The 15,957-nt window shown below is 33.0% G+C and overlaps 3 protein-coding genes across 3 annotated transcripts; 2 read left to right on the forward strand and 1 right to left on the reverse strand.

Moving 5' to 3' along the window:
• The first annotated feature begins 282 nt into the window (after positions 1–282).
• On the forward strand, positions 283–10,734 carry LOC108913238 (flocculation protein FLO11-like). Its single transcript, XM_018718757.2, has 5 exons — positions 283–755; positions 4,450–4,603; positions 6,489–6,970; positions 9,665–9,915; positions 10,007–10,734. Exons 1-5 carry the CDS (start codon positions 283–285, stop codon positions 10,666–10,668), a joined length of 2,022 nt encoding a protein of 673 aa, XP_018574273.2. The 3' UTR covers positions 10,669–10,734.
• LOC108913259 (cuticle protein 16.5-like) lies at positions 6,470–7,054 on the forward strand. Its single transcript, XM_018718786.1, has one exon. The coding sequence runs from the start codon at positions 6,501–6,503 to the stop codon at positions 6,972–6,974; it is 474 nt and encodes a 157-aa protein (XP_018574302.1). The 5' UTR covers positions 6,470–6,500; the 3' UTR covers positions 6,975–7,054.
• A 1,435-nt stretch (positions 10,735–12,169) lies between the features above and the next one.
• LOC108913265 (elongation of very long chain fatty acids protein AAEL008004-like) lies at positions 12,170–14,887 on the reverse strand. The gene is made up of 5 exons (XM_018718792.1): positions 14,782–14,887; positions 13,324–13,514; positions 13,126–13,257; positions 12,548–12,790; positions 12,170–12,427 (listed from the first exon to the last, which is right to left on the reverse strand). Exons 1-5 carry the CDS (start codon positions 14,840–14,842, stop codon positions 12,248–12,250), a joined length of 807 nt encoding a protein of 268 aa, XP_018574308.1. The 5' UTR covers positions 14,843–14,887; the 3' UTR covers positions 12,170–12,247.
• Between the last annotated feature and the right edge of the window lie 1,070 nt (positions 14,888–15,957).

Here is a 15,957-nt window from a genome sequence, read left to right on the forward strand (position 1 = left end):
TAATAGAACATACTTTTACAAATATGCTTGGTCTGCTGTCTAATTCAAACGTAATATAACAAGGAAAACTAATTCAGGAACGACAGATCGTGACCTAGCAAGGTCGATAGACAAAATTCGTCTTAAGGAATTGTACCACAGCGTGCAATCATTACGTCACATCTCAAATTTTCAATGTCTCGAATGTTTATTCAACTAAGTATATAAAGACAGTCGAATTTGTAATAAAATATCAGTTTCTTTCAGTCAGTTTTACAACTCGCAACACAGACCTACTTAAAGATGTACAAGTTGGTGGTGTTGTCCGCTCTCGTAGCCGTCATCATGGCCAAACCCAGTGGAGTCGCATACTCCGGCCTGGCTTACTCTGCTCCTGCTGTTCTTTCAGCTGCGGTAGTGCCATCTGCCGTCAGCTCTTCCTACAGAACCGACATCCACAGCAGCCCCTTGGTTGCCACTTATGCCGCCCCTGCCATAGTCGCTGCTCCCGTCGTCCAAAAAACTATCCTCGCCGCTCCCGTAGCTGTACCAGCTGCCGTCAGCTCTACCTACAGGAAGGATATAATAACTCCATCAATCACCGCTTACGCTGCCGCTCCAGTGTTGGCTGCTCCAGTGGTCCACAAAACCGTTGTAGCCGCCCCTGTTGCCATTCCCGCCGCTGTCAGCAGTTCCTACAGGAGCGACGTCATCGAGAGCAAACCTGTAGTCAGCGCTATCAGTTACGGTGCCTATGCTCCAGCTGTCAAGGCCTGGTGAAGAGAGGGCTGATTGAACTGTGACCATATCTGTATATAAAATTGTGCTATTTATTATTAAAACACAAAAAAATATTTATTTATATATTTGTTTTCTTTATTTAATTTGTTTTAGAAGAGAGAACAGTAAGTCACACGATGATATAGAGCTTAACAGCATTTTATAGAAAATTTATTCATGTTCGTATTTGTTGAAAATATCAGTCTTACAAGATTTATTCATTATTTTTACACTGAAAATCATTGTATAGAGGGATCTATATGTACAGTGTGAGTTTTTTTCGGTGTTTAGTGTAGGAATCTGGGAAAGTAGCAGAGATACAAAAAAGAGTAAATGAGGAAAGATGTGCAGTTTTATGAACCTTATTAAATGTTACTTCTATTTTTTAAAATAATAATAATAATAATAATAATAATATTTATTTTACAAAAAAAATTTTGCAGTGTTATTAAGACAGTGTGATCAAATTGTTCGTGTGCACTTTCGTTTTCAAGTTATAACATAAACCTCAAGTTTTTTAAATGTAAACCATATGAGCTAGAAGCTTATGCTTTCCAACGATATATTTGGTATGGTCATTTTGAAAAATGGGAGAACTGCAGCTGTTTGGCTATTGGGATGTCTATCTATCGACATGCTTTAAGTGTGGATGGGATATAACCTAGACAGTAAATGGCGTATCTTATATGTCATTACTGACACAAAGCATTACCTTGTACCTACTGACAAAGAGTGATCTACTTAATAAGTTCGAAACCGAACTATATCTAGTAATGCTGAAGAATGAACTTTGTAGTTGTTTACTAGATATTAGGGGTGTAATTCAATGCTGAATGGGACATGTAGCTCGCAGAGTAGCTGTTACTCACAATATTATTAGTTAAAAAGCTTATTTTGCTTAGTGTGACAATAGTTATCCTTGTATAGAACCTACAGATTGGTAGGTCGCTCTTTGCCAGGAGGTACAAAGTAAAGCTTTGTTTCAGTAAGCATTGTGTCGCAATGGCATTTAAAATATGATATATTTTTGAGATTATGTACACAAGAATAGCTTTTCTCAAAAAAATGTTAAAATATATTTTACTCTGTGGATCCATGGGTCTGTAGCATTGGTTTTTGCAAATAGTTATTTTTATTTTCATTGAATTATATTTTGTGTACAATTTTATTGATCAGAAATGAAGGCACAAAAGAACTAAATTTATTTTCTTTATATCTATTGAAGTAAAACAAGTATATCTTACTTATTTTGGAGATAAGGACTGAACCAAAACAAGGACGTCTCTGGAATAAGTGAAACACATTCTCTTCGAAGGTTGCGGTAGCAAGCAACACGTTACGAAGTTTTTAATCATAAAATCCGTGATATAAATAGTTAAATGGACTGACGGAAACAGATACCAAACGCTAAAAATGTTTATCGGCTACAAATAATTCAAAATAATAGACTTTCTTAACCAATAATAATAATAATTAACCTTGTCTCCTGAATCACAATTTATTTATCACAACCCACGTTTATTTAGTTAAGTATATGGTATAAGCATTAATAAAATTACGGTAAGTAGATACCTATTCTACTAATAGATTCTTTAGTACTAGGAATTAATTTAATACCGAAGTCTAGAAGGAAATAAGTCTCTAAAAATTCCCGTGTATTAAATTTCGTTGAAATGCCTTAAAAAATATTGAGGTTATTATCTTAAAAGAATGGAAATAAAAGATATTTGTTATTTTAAGAATGCAAATTTTTTTTAGATAACTTGACCAAAATTGGTCTATTATCATTCACTTCTGTAAACCCTGTAGATTTAAACTGTTAATCAATTATCTACTAGCATTATTAAAAATATTAAGACTGCTTTTTATTTCATGAAATTGTTTGTTTTAAAGATTAGAGATCTAATGCAGTGATTAGTGAATCTATAATAAAATAAACTCTCTTATTTATATATACATTTTAATGAAACGTTAATTTAGATCAATCAGAATTATATAATTCAATATTCAATCCATAATAGAGTCAATTTCCATTACTTCACAAAGTAATCAGCAAAACATAATAGAAATAGGTTTAACCTATTACAGATGAATCCGTTTTTATGGTTATTAATAATTATCCATAAATAGTTGCAATTTGGTTTTTATATATCTCAGTCAATAGATCTGAAACTAATTTATTTAATGGCAAAATTCAGAAAGAACTGTTGGCAATTGTCAAAATTACAAAATGTATCGTTTTGTTTTTTCAAATATCTTGACAATCTTATGTATCAGATCTCAGATAGGCTGCGTCTTTTTATAAACAGTATTGGGAAATTAGCCTGCAATATTTTACTTGACTATTCTACACATCAGGTAAGAGAAAATTTATATAAACTTAGTCCATGAAATGTCTCCTAAAAGGGCTATAGGTCCTTAAAGATGAACTTTTCTCTTCTTTCCTTTTTCCAGTTACCTTTAAAACTGACATGAATCAAAATTAGCAAGTGGTTATAGAATGCGTCGGACAGATTTTATGTTTGCTTACAAAGTACATCATGTAATGAAAACGACAACTAAAGGTTTTATTAAACCGCTTTCAAATAAACGTCATTCATATTTGTGTTTTGTAAATATCGTTATCTGAAAAGTTGATAAATATGACTGTAAAAACAATATTTCAACTTGTTGACTATATTTTAAGTAATCAATCAAAAGCGAGGGGGCTGAATACAATTTAGGGTAAGGTCATCTAAAAATTAAGGTCAAGTTGAATCAACTTTCGATTTTATTCCATTCTCAAATTTTAGTATCACAAAATTTTATGAACAATCTGATAAAGATAATGCTGCAGTTGTTCATAACTAAACAATCTATGATATACAGGATGTTCGCAAATTTCACCGACAACGTTTGACTGCATATTCACGACGATAAATAAATACGATCTACGAAAAGAAAGTTAAATAAAAATTCCTAAAGACACTACAATAATGACATTACCTGACAGCCACAGCAATCAATATTTTGTTTTCATCACCTACTGAACTCAAAGTTTTAAATCTGTGACACCGCTACGCAAACCGAAACATACAGACCTGCAAATAATGCCATTTTTCTCAAGAATGGCTTTCTGTAGGCGATTTTCTCAGGAGACAATTTTTTTTTTTAATAAAACGACCTTTTCAATATTGCGCCATAATAGTCCAAATAAATGTGTCAAATTTTAACGCGATCGGCAAAAGGGTTCTGAAGTTATTAATTAAATTAGTTTTATTTTTGACAACTTTGAAGGCATGTAACTCAAAAACCAAATATTTTTTATTTAACTTTTTTTTTCGTAGATCGTTTTATATATCGTCCTGAATATACAGTCAAACATTGTCGGTGAAATTTGCGGACACCCTGTATAAAAATAACTAATTTAATTAGTGAAGGAAATTAACAAAATTAAATAAACATTTAACCAAATCAACAGAAAACCAAATTTACAGGATATTGGATGACCTTTTTGGCACAATTTCATTAGTTTTTGAGTGAAAAAATACACAATAAAGAAAGCACAAACCAGAAACTTACAGGAAATACCAAATAACTGAAACAATTATAGGTGATTTTTTATACTTTTTAATAATAAATAGCACGCATTTCTTTATATACAGATTTGGATTCAGTTCTATCAGTCCTCTCTTCACCAGGCCTTGATAGCTGGAGCATAGACACCGTAGCTGATAGCGCTGACCACAGGTTTGCTCTCGATGACGTCGCTCCTGTAGGAACTGCTGACAGCGGCGGGAATGGCAACAGGGGCGGCTACAACGGCTTTTTGCACCACTGGAGCGGTCAACACTGGTGTGGCAGCGTAAGCGGTGATTGATGGAGTTATGATGTCCTTCCTGTACGTAGAGCTGACGGCAGCTGGTACAGCTACGGGAGCGGCGACGATGGTTTTTTGGACGACGGGAGCAGCGACTACAGCAGGGGCGGCATAAGTGGCAACCAAGGGGCTGCTGTGGATGTCGGTTCTGTAGGATGAGCTGACGGCAGAAGGCACTACTGCAGCTGAAAAAACAGCAGGAGCAGAGTAAGCCAGGCTGGAGTATGCCACTCCACTGGGTTTAGCCACGGCGACGGCTACGAGAGCGGACAACACCACCAACTTGTACATTTTTAAAGGAGGTCTGTGTTGCGAGTTGTAAAACTGACTGACAAAAACTGATAATTTGTTACAGTCTTTAATGCGTTTTTATACAATGATGAAAGTACTGGAGACATTGAAATTTTACTCTTATGACGTAAATTAAAGAGGTGATACAGTTTCTTAATATATTTTAGTCATTGTCCTTGCTAGAATACCTCGTAATTATCTTGTATCACATAGAATAAATATATGTTAACTAGTTAAATTTTTTTTTTACTATTTACTAATTCTTTTTAGCAATTACTATATAATTTAGAAGTCTACATACAGGGCGTTTACTAAAGAATGAGCCATGCTTTAAGGTTAGCTTCCTTGGATGAAAATAAGGTGATTTAAATCAACTTACCTTAGTACCAATTTATTTATAATTTGGGTAATTTTACTTAAATTTTGGAAAAGTAGGTTAATAAACACGAATATCTGTTGCAATATGCAACAAGAATACGTTTTAAAACAAATCGAATGCTGTTTTAAAATAACTAATCATTTTCCAAAAATATCGATCCCTAAAAAAATCTGAAGGAAACAATGTAGTGACAAGGGTGCTCAGAACGTCCTGTATATTTATCGCAAAAAACAAGCAGATATTCCTGTTCATAACACACAATATTACCATTAAGATATTTGTAGTAAATTATAAGGCGTCAAATAATTAGAGATTTTCATGTAAGATAATAATAAATTAACGTTAACTAAACATTCTGTTGTTGTACTGGATATTTAAAAAGTATTGCATCAAGTGAATCCATTCCCCAGAAATGTATTCGTCTGAAATTCAAAGTTATTGTCTACAGTACGTTTATTAAGATGAAATACTTTTGAAACTAGAAACGCAATAATTTTTTTAAAAAATACTTATAATGCTCAATATTATATTACCAAATTAAGCCTACAAATTGTTACTGTAAGAGAAAAATAATTTCATATTTATTTCTATTATTTTGAAAACGTTCACTTTGGTCTTTGTAAAAGTTTTTGAATAAAAAAAATTGAAATTCTGCCGTTATTTTCGGGTTGTCATCATATTTAACCTCAAAAATAAACTAATTAAAATAGAAATAACAAACATAAGAGCGAAGCGTTTATGAAATAATAGTTATAATGTTATTTTTAACAAAATATATATTATTATGCAGTACTTTTAATAAACAGAATATAAAATTATCTGCAAATGATATCGTAATATATTACGATTCAGTTAATCTACTTCCATAAGCTACAAAATAGTATCATTAGTTTTCATTTTCTTAGCAACAATTTCAAAATTTAAATTTCCATTAATATCATTCAACCATCGATAGTATTACACACAACGATACATTCCAATTAACTTAAAAGAATACTGTTGCTCTTGAGTAGTGCGAAGACAAGGTCATCGACTAAAATGTTCGGTAAGAAATTGTATCGGTTCGTGTAATTACTACGTCATACACGTGTATGATTCTATTTTCAATGTCTTGAATGTATCCGCTATTATATAAAAAGACAGTCAAAATTCCGACCTAGTATCAGTTTCTGTCAGTCAGTTTAACAACTCGCAACACAGACCTCCTTAAAAATGTACAAGTTGGTGGTGTTGTCCGCTCTCGTAGCCGTCGTCGTGGCCAAACCCAGTGGAGTAGCGTACTCCGGCCTGGCTTACTCTGCTCCTGCTGTGCTTTCAGCTGCGGTAGTGCCATCTGCCGTCAGCTCCTCCTACAGGACCGACATCCACAGCAGCCCCTTGGTTGCCACTTATGCCGCCCCTGCTGTAGTCGCTGCTCCCGTCGTCCAAAAAACCATCGTCGCCGCTCCCGTAGCTGTACCAGCTGCCGTCAGCTCTACCTACAGGAAGGATATCATCACTCCATCAATCACCGCTTACGCTGCCGCTCCAGTGTTGGCTCCAGTGGTGCAAAAAGCCGTTGTAGCCGCCCCTGTTGCCATTCCCGCCGCTGTCAGCAGTTCCTACAGGAGCGACGTCATCGAGAGCAAACCTGTGGTCAGCGCTATCAGCTACGGTGCCTATGCTCCAGCTATCAAGGCCTGGTGAAGAGAGGACTGATAGAACTGAATCCAAATCTGTATATAAAGAAATGCGTGCTATTTATTATTAAAAAAAAATGTTTGCGATACGTGTTTAATTATTTTCTTTATACTTAGGGCCCCTGAACCGTACAGTGTATAAATATAATTCCAATTTAAGTTCCTAAAGATATTGAAGTAAGGAATACTTTTCGTGAATATTAAAAAATATTAAAATCAATGGCCATATCGCCAATATGCCAAAGTAAGTCGATATTTTATTAAAAAGTGAAATAATTACATGATCATATTTCACATGTGGAACCACCATAATGCCACATATTTTCACTTAATGCAGGATAAGGTTAAGACAAGCAAATTCAGATATCTTAAAAATTCAAGAAAGAATGTTGTTAATTGTTAATCCAGATAATACATTTAGGATTTCTATATTTTCAAAACACAAAGTCTTGTACAAGTGAGCTAGTATTTGTTGGGAAAAGTCTAAAGTTTGTTGAATATTTCTGAATTATTTGTCATTATTCGATTTCGTATGCCACCGAAGCAATGTTAATTTATCAAAGATGATTTCAAAATCTAATTATGTCGGAATACGTTACTACATTTGGTGTCCCACAGGGTTCCTGTCTTGGGCCCTTACTGTGTCTCATTTTTATAAACCACATAGTTAATTTCATTGACAGTGACTGCCTTCTGTATGCTGACCATCTGAAGCTGTTTTTACAAATTAATTCTTCTCAAGATGCAATTACTGTAAACTTTACTTGACAAACTTAATATAGTTAAAAAATTATTCCGAAAATATGTATAGCTATAATTGACTGTGCAAAACATACATACAATAAGTATGAATTTTTCAATTTATTATCTTTGATTCTATTTAGTAAAAATCAAATTTTACGTTAATATAAAGATGTTAAGTTTCTTCAAATTAATTCTAAAAGTTTATGCTAAATATGTAAATAATTTCGTAGACAAGCTTGTTAATAATTAGAATTAGAATTGAATTGAATTTTTGAAATATATATTTTTTTCTTTTCCACATTACGCCGCTAGTAAATACTTATTTTTTTCTGGGCTTCTTCAGCTTACTTTGAAATTTATCTTTGTCATATCATACATCTTAAATTATTTATTACATTTATAAATTATTTTATACCAATATTTCCAACTCAGTCGCGTTTTTTTAAAAGAATTAATGAGATTCAATGAACAAATTCAATTTATTGTATGATATACCAATTCTTTTTGCTTCTTTTTCAGAATGTATGATCACCTTTTTTTTGTTATTTTTATTTGACATACTTTTTAATAAAACAGATATAGTAGTAAATAGGGTTTTACTAAATAATAACAGAGAACCATCGTAGATGGAATGGAAGCTATTTGTAGGAGTCACTGTGAGCTGTGGAACCTGCTGAGGGTAAAAGATAGATGGTAGCAATAGAAAAGGTAATAACGATAAAATAACCTTATATATAGTCAACAATAATTAATTTATGAAAAATGTGGTATACTATTATCTTGTACTCAAACATAAGACATAAGAATTTCCATTTTATGTGACCAGTTGATTTAAATGAATAATCAAGAATAATCAAATTCCAGGAAGTACTTTAGCACTCTTTATTAATTAAATATATTTAATTTTAATTAATCACTATTTGATAAACTAGAGTGGTTTCAAAAATTCTCATTTATTTTTCTGGATTACTTCCGCATTGTTATTTTGGAAGAAATAAAAGCTTTTCTATACCAAATTGTACCAATGTATAAAAAGAATGAAGTTAAAACAATTTTTTGATGGTCTATACCCTATTAAAGAAGAAAATTGTACTAAAACAACTAGAATTGAATTATTTTCATTGAATAAACATACTCTTATATAACACTTAGCTTAGAAACATTGACGGTCTGCTAGCGCAGTTCATGCTAAAAAATTGTGCAAAGAAAGATGATTCCAATGCGCTATTGGAAAGCTATTGTTACGTCCTAAGTCGTACAAGAGGGTAACCTATAGTTAAATCACAAGCTTTGTTTTATTGTTTAATTGAATAGGAAGAAATCCTGAAATAAAAAAAGTTATACTTACCGGCTCTAGCTTTGGCTTCGAAGAACCTAGAGATGTTCACATGTTACACCCTAAAATCCACGTTTCGACAGTTCAGCTGCATTGATTTTTTTGGTAATTTGCCGACAAATTGGCAACGAATGAAAATGACTGTTATTGGAATATACAGCATGGATTTTTTTACTTTTTAATAAAACTGAATATAATTTGATAAGGCTTATATATTTCAGTAATTTCTATTTCAAAATTGTGCATATTATATATTTTTTTCAAATTTATGACATTATATCAGAAAAAAAGTTGTTATATAGCGAGGTCGAATAATTTTTTTGGACCTGTTCTTCATTTAATGACTAACTACGATGCCGCTCTATTGAAATTGTGACTCAAGCCGTTATTAAGTCATCTTTGCAGAATGCGTACCATATGAATTATAAACTCTTATTAAATAATTCATTTAAGCAAATCAACTGTTAACAAGTGCAATTTATAACTCGTTAAATATAAATTTATTATAGTAAACGGCATAATATATCAGAGATGAGAATATAATGTTCACTAAATTATTCATTACAACACTCTTGTGAGTGTGTAATCATAATTTTAATGAATCGTTGTGTTTCCAGTACGACTACTGAACGTTACACCGTAGAATTTTGTAATAACTTACACTTATCGAACCAGATTGCATTCTTTCTTATGGTAATTGACTCGGGCGTGGACCAGGAAATTCAAAATATCAGCAACTCGTTTCGAAGAGAATCGTTAAACAAATGGAGCAACACACACAAAATATCCAGCCCAAGGTCAAGGATCCGTGACAATTTCGTTAATGGATCTCATTCGCATGCTAAAGTCGTCGTCGAAAAGCAAAAAGGTGAACCTGATACAGATTCGTCGGCCCACACCTAGCCTTAAATTTGTATAAAAAGCACAACCGAAAAGTAATTATTATCAGTTTTCGTCAGTCAGTCTCAGACTCGCAACACAGACCTCTTCCAAGATGTACAAGTTGGTGGTGTTGTCCGCTCTCGTAGCCGTCGCCGTGGCTAAGCCCAGTGGCGTAGCATACTCCGCCCCCGCGGTGGTCGCCGCTTCAGTAGTGCCAACAGCGGTCAGTTCTTCCTACAGAACCGACGTCGTCAGCAGCCCAGTAGTCGCCACATACTCAGCCCCTGCTGTCGTCGCCGCCCCCGTCGTCCAAAAATCCGTGGTTGCTGCCGTACCAGCTGCCGTAAGCTCTTCCTACAGAACTGACATCATCAACCCGTCAATCACCACCTACTCCGCAGCTGCCCCAGTAGTAGCCGCTCCCGTAGTGCAGAAGACCGTCGTATCTGCCGCCCCTGTAGTACAGAAATCTGTAGTAGCCGCTCCCGTAGCTGTCCCAGCTGCCGTCAGCAGTTCTTACAGAACTGACATCGTCAGCCAACCCGTCGTGTCCGCTTACGCTGCACCAGCTCTGTCGTACGCTGCTCCTGCTGTGTCTTACGCTGCTCCCGCCGTGTCTTACGCTGCCCCCGCTGTGTCTTACGCTGCTCCTGCTGTCTCCTACGCAGCTCACGGTCTTGCTTACAACGCTCCTGCTGTTGCCTACGCCGCCAGCGCACCCATCGTTAAAGCGTGGTAGAGAGGACTGACGAATTGCTCTTTTAACTTCACTTATTTATTTGTAAATAAATGAAATTATGAAAAAGTTGTTGTTTTACTGAGTATTAAAATTTGCAGTCTAAAGTATAAACATAAAAAATATGTTTTTCAAACAAGCTAATTGAAAAAAGGTACAAATTCTAGGCAAGTCCATTACTATGAGAATTTACAGAAAGTAAATATTTTTTACATTTCTCTATTTCCATTGTATTTTTCGAAGTATTGAATATTTACAAATGAAATTTGATTTCTTTCTAATACACCCAGCAATTCTTCAGATAATTAGTTGAAATTTTCCTCTACAGGGTGTCCCATTAATATTGCGAAACAAATCAGAGGGAGTTTCCTTCACCAAAAATAAGAAAGAACGTTCCTATAAACCTATGTCCGAAAATGCTTCGCTTTGGAGATACAGGGTGTTGAAATTTAGAGAAAATACAAGGTTTTTACTAATATCTGGAGAACCCTAATTCCGATTTTTTTGAAATTTGGTACGTTTGTTTATAAAAACGGTAGACGTCTTCTGACGTAATTTGATTTATTTTATCTATTCCAGCGGTGTCCGGGGACTCACTCCTGTTGATATTAATAAGTAAACATATGAGACGTCACTGTTTTTTCTTAGGTGTCATATTTTTTTCTAATTATGCGATTAAAAATACAACTTTTTTGTCTCTTTACTTTTTTCGATTTCTTGCTTCGTTTTCGAGCAAAAAATTAATAGCTTAAGTGTGTGATTTTAATAAATACTTGAACTGTGTAGTTGTCAATTCCTGCTTGTCAAAATGAATTACACAAATAGCAAAACGTGCGATAAGCATTTTCTTTATGGCCTTGCCAATGGTAATGCATTAGCCGCCAGGCACTTCTATGAGCAGAAATACCCTAATCGTATAATTCCTCATCATACTATATTCACCAATCTTCATCAACGTCTTAGTGAAACTGGAAGTTTTCGAAAACTTACCGCAGGAAACGGGCAACCCCGCACAGAAATAACCCTACAACTGGAGGAAGATGTACCTACTTACCTAAGAAAAAGCAGTGACTTCTCATATGTTTACTTATTAATATGAACAGGAGTGAGTCCCCGGACGTCGCGCCGGAATAGATAAAATAAATCAAATTACGTCAGAAGACGTCTACCGTTTATCACAAAAATGAATGATACTGAAAGAGCAGCATGGCTAAGTTTCAAGAAAGTCACTCAGAATTACTTGGGGAATCAGAAGAGTGAGGATTACCAGGATTTAGTTGAGGAATTGTAGAAAATTTCCAAACAATTGTCTGATGAACTTGAAATTGCATTTACTAGAAACTTATCTTCATTACTTTCCGGAGAAGCTAAAATTAGTTAATTTAGCATATTTGTTCCAGTTTCAAATCGTACCAGCAACCCAGCAACTTGATGAAATAAAATATTGTTTCTCGGAAGTTCCAGTTATGATTTGAAATTCTAATACTAAACTAATACATACATGTAAGTTGTACTCGGTATATTAAATAAGTAACATCTAATACTAAATAAATAATTGTAGACACTAATCGTAAGTAGAGCATTATTTGCCTTTAATTCTTTCAGGGTTATTAAGTATATATGTTTTTACGTAAAAGTCTCCAAATAGAGCAATCATAAACATATTTTGGGGGACATAAAATATAGGTACTAAACTTGGAAAGTGGCAGTCCGTCTTAAATAATAATCTTCCGTAAATCAAAATATTTGCAGCAAATTGCACCTAAAAGAAAAATGTATATAAATAGTAGCTAAATTATGTAAGTTAAGTTTTGAAGACTAACCAATCCTTATCGTGTTTTAAACATTTTTTGTTAATATTTTCATAGTCATGGTGACTTACCAGCTGCAGTTGTGTGAGTACTTTTTTCACTGTTAGGTACGTCTTCCATTTGCTGTCTAGAGTTGACATTAGATAATAAAAGTACATGACCGAATGAACTATGACGTTTAAAAATCCTGTCCAAAAAAGTTCACCACCTGGCATGAATTTTGCTGCAATAAAGGAACCTAGTGCAACCGCACAATGATGGTAGACATGAAGAAAAGTAACCTGTCTCGTATTTTTTCTCAGAACGATGAGTATCTAAAAAAAGTTTGTACTAGTGATTGCAATTGATATTAAAACTATATTTGTCTTATTTTAATAAATATTATAAGTTCTCAAAGTTTACTAGACTACTTTTTTTATAGTGATGCATTTTTATTTCTTATATTTCAAAGTAGTTTGTTAAAAACAACCTCTTACTTTGTCTATTTACTTTTTTAATATTTGAATTTTCGGTATGATAAAATCTGCACTAAAAAAATGTTTCAGAAATGCCACAGGCACCTAAACAGAATAAATATTTCCTGAAAAACTTCTAGAAAAATATATAATTACTCTATTTTTTTTTCGATAGAGTACATAAGCTAACTTACTGTGTCCAATAGGTCGAATAACTTTAAGAGATAATAGAAATAAGTCAGCCTTATAAACTCTTTTCCTTTTGACGACAGAGTATAGTCGATAACATTGCAGTTAAGGTTCATGTGACTTAGTGCTTGGCATCCCTAAAAAGTCAGAGAAAAAGGGACATTTTAATAGAATTTCTCTCTCAAACTAAATAGCACACTTGCCATAAACAGCATTAGTAAATTAAACACAATTTGCGAAAAATTGTACAATGCCAGAATTGATTTCAGTTGAAAAGGTTCCTTGTCCTTCATTAACCTAGGACCCATTGAAAGTACGAAATAAACATACATTGTCAAAATACCGACAGGTATCAATGGGGATGATAGGAGACCATAATCCTGCACTCGAGTATCTAAAATGAATAAAAATGTAATCGTGACGTACATATCTTTATTTATTGTAGAAATTACATTTATTTTCTATTACCAAAATTTGTAACAGAGCTAGCAAATCACCCTGTCTATACATTTCCGGTGTCTTCCAAATATTTCCTTTTAAGTACAACAGTTAAACTCAGATTTAAATACGTAAAAATTAGGTAGTATGCTTTGTTTGAGTGGTAAACTATTTTTACGGAATATTCATTATCGTATTATTTTACCCAGCATGATTATTCATGTTATGGAAAATTAATTTAATTTCAAAACAATGGAATATTTGATTTACACACGCCTTTTGGTGAACATATATATCGGTAATATTACTAAAATATGCCGTTTGAGAAAATTTGAATAATTGTTATTGCATTCGACCAACTAAAATATTTGGTCAAACTTTAATAACTTGTTTCTGTAAATATCTGGGGTGTTTTGGAAATGGATACCACAAATGTAGGTACTGTCAGTACATCCAAAATTAAGTCTTTTCTACAGCCTATGAGCTTATATATCTTATTTCATATTTGGGATATGAAACGTCAAAGAAAATTCTTTATAATCAAATTTTAGCCATATCCTTGGAAAGATATGGCCACAATTTGATTTTAGGAATCATCTTTGGCCTTTCTATCTCAGAACTAGGAGACGATTGGTCCATAGGGAAAAATCCACTTATTTTTTAATGTTCAACCATCCAATGAATATAGCAATTCTGGTACATTTTTCTAAAATGCTCCGTATAGACCCTATGTTTCGTTTTCGAGGTACAGATTGGTCAAAATTACTAAAAAAATGCGATTTATTTGAAGCTACAAACAACAATTGACGAATAATGTCAGAAATAACAAATCATGACACTTTTAGCAATAATTGTTATGCCATTTTGCCGTTTATAACGCAAATGATTAACCCTAATGACATGCACCAACAATATATGTTTTTGTAAAGTACTTTGTGATTTATTACATCAGCAAATTTAATGTGAAATATAAGTATTGCAAGAAAAAAATGGGAGAAAAATTACTAAATCTGTTCCACTCTACCTATACCAGTGTCGAACATGGAATGTAATTTTGTGAAAAAGAGAAAAAAAAACATAAGTAATTAAGCTCAAATTAAAAGATAAAAAGTTTATAAAGGAAGTTTATTTTGTATCTAAAAATATTCGAACGTTTAAGTTAAAGCTACAAATTTTCTAACTTACCGTCTGACTTTATAATTTATTAATTGTAACAAACTTACCTGCTATTTCATCAAATAGCCAGAAATATCCTGTATACATCCTTTTCAACACCAAAGCCATTTTGAACAAACAAAATGCAAAACAATTTTTTTCAACTTATTTATACTGTGTAATTTACATTTATTACAATAAATCCATTGTCATTTCACCGGGTTGACTGCTCTTGATGTAATGTCAAAATGGTTGGTGTATAATAATCTTTCCATTTGGAAACCATTATACATAATTATTTACAACAGCAATCTGCTTAAAAAATTGTAGTCACCACACAAAAACTTTAATCACTAACTAATAGTGTTGTATTTAGTACAATCATTGAAGTACTACAGTGAATATGATAGATGATACATTTAAGGATATTTTTTATGAAGACAATCAATTAAATTTGAAGATTTATTTCTATTGAAAATAGAAGATTAAGGTATGAACACAAAAATACACTTCGATATATACATAATACACATAATAAATATATTTGCCATAGTAGTACCTGAGTACATTTCTTACCTAGTCTAGAAAGGAGGTGTGTAACAAAAAACTTTCTATATTCTTTAAATACTTGTATATCTTTGAGTTTTAAAATTCTGTTCTTATATTTAATAAAAGAATCACGTGCAAAATCCGACTGTCCTTTACAATATCATTCCTTTTTTAAATAATTATAAGAGCTTATAAATAATAAAAATTAGCATCTGTAAATGTGCATGAATTTTTAATTATTGAACGAGCTCGTTATGCGTTGACGGAGGAGGTGGTAAACAAGATTTCTTCACTTCTTTATTAGGTAAAATTAGCGTACATTTTTCTTTTTGTTTTATTACTATATCGTAATTATATTGATTATTTTTTGACGTTTCTTAAAACCAATGAAATGCTTCTTTATTTGTCACAAGGGTAAGTTTCAACCAATTATGTCATTATTATAGTGGGAATAAATCTCTTGTGATTATTCTCGGCAATAATCACTGTGGCTTTTATTTGCGTAGCAAGTGTCAGATAGTTGTCAAAATAATTACCTAATTGTGTCAACGCGATATATAAAATGGGTGAAAATCATCGGTTTAGTACCTTTTCTGATGCAGAAATAACAAAAAAGATTGTAGAAACTACTTCGAAAAATACTCTAATAAGTAATCAGTCTATATGGAGACAATTTAAGACCTTGACCAAAGAAA

The sequence above is a fragment of the Anoplophora glabripennis genome, unplaced genomic scaffold, assembly GCF_000390285.2.
Source record: "Anoplophora glabripennis isolate ALB-LARVAE unplaced genomic scaffold, Agla_2.0 scaffold333, whole genome shotgun sequence".
NCBI lineage: Eukaryota > Metazoa > Arthropoda > Insecta > Coleoptera > Cerambycidae > Anoplophora > Anoplophora glabripennis.

What these genes read in the sequence shown, in the direction of transcription:
- LOC108913265 (XM_018718792.1), bottom strand. Translation starts at nt 14,842, where the DNA reads ATGGCTTTGGTGTTGAAAAGGATGTATACAGGATATTTCTGGCTATTT. An exon ending in ATTTACTAATGCTGTTTATG is followed by an intron (nt 13,258 to 13,323) that starts GCAAGTGTGCTA and finishes CTGACTTTTTAG; the next exon opens with GGATGCCAAGCACTAAGTCA. An exon ending in TATTCGACCTATTGGACACA is followed by an intron (nt 12,791 to 13,125) that starts GTAAGTTAGCTT and finishes AACTTTTTTTAG; the next exon opens with ATACTCATCGTTCTGAGAAA.
- LOC108913259 (XM_018718786.1), top strand. Translation starts at nt 6,501, where the DNA reads ATGTACAAGTTGGTGGTGTTGTCCGCTCTCGTAGCCGTCGTCGTGGCC.
- LOC108913238 (XM_018718757.2), top strand. Translation starts at nt 283, where the DNA reads ATGTACAAGTTGGTGGTGTTGTCCGCTCTCGTAGCCGTCATCATGGCC. An exon ending in GTCAACACTGGTGTGGCAGC is followed by an intron (nt 4,604 to 6,488) that starts GTAAGCGGTGAT and finishes CTCGCAACACAG; the next exon opens with ACCTCCTTAAAAATGTACAA. An exon ending in GCTCCAGCTATCAAGGCCTG is followed by an intron (nt 6,971 to 9,664) that starts GTGAAGAGAGGA and finishes TTGTGTTTCCAG; the next exon opens with TACGACTACTGAACGTTACA.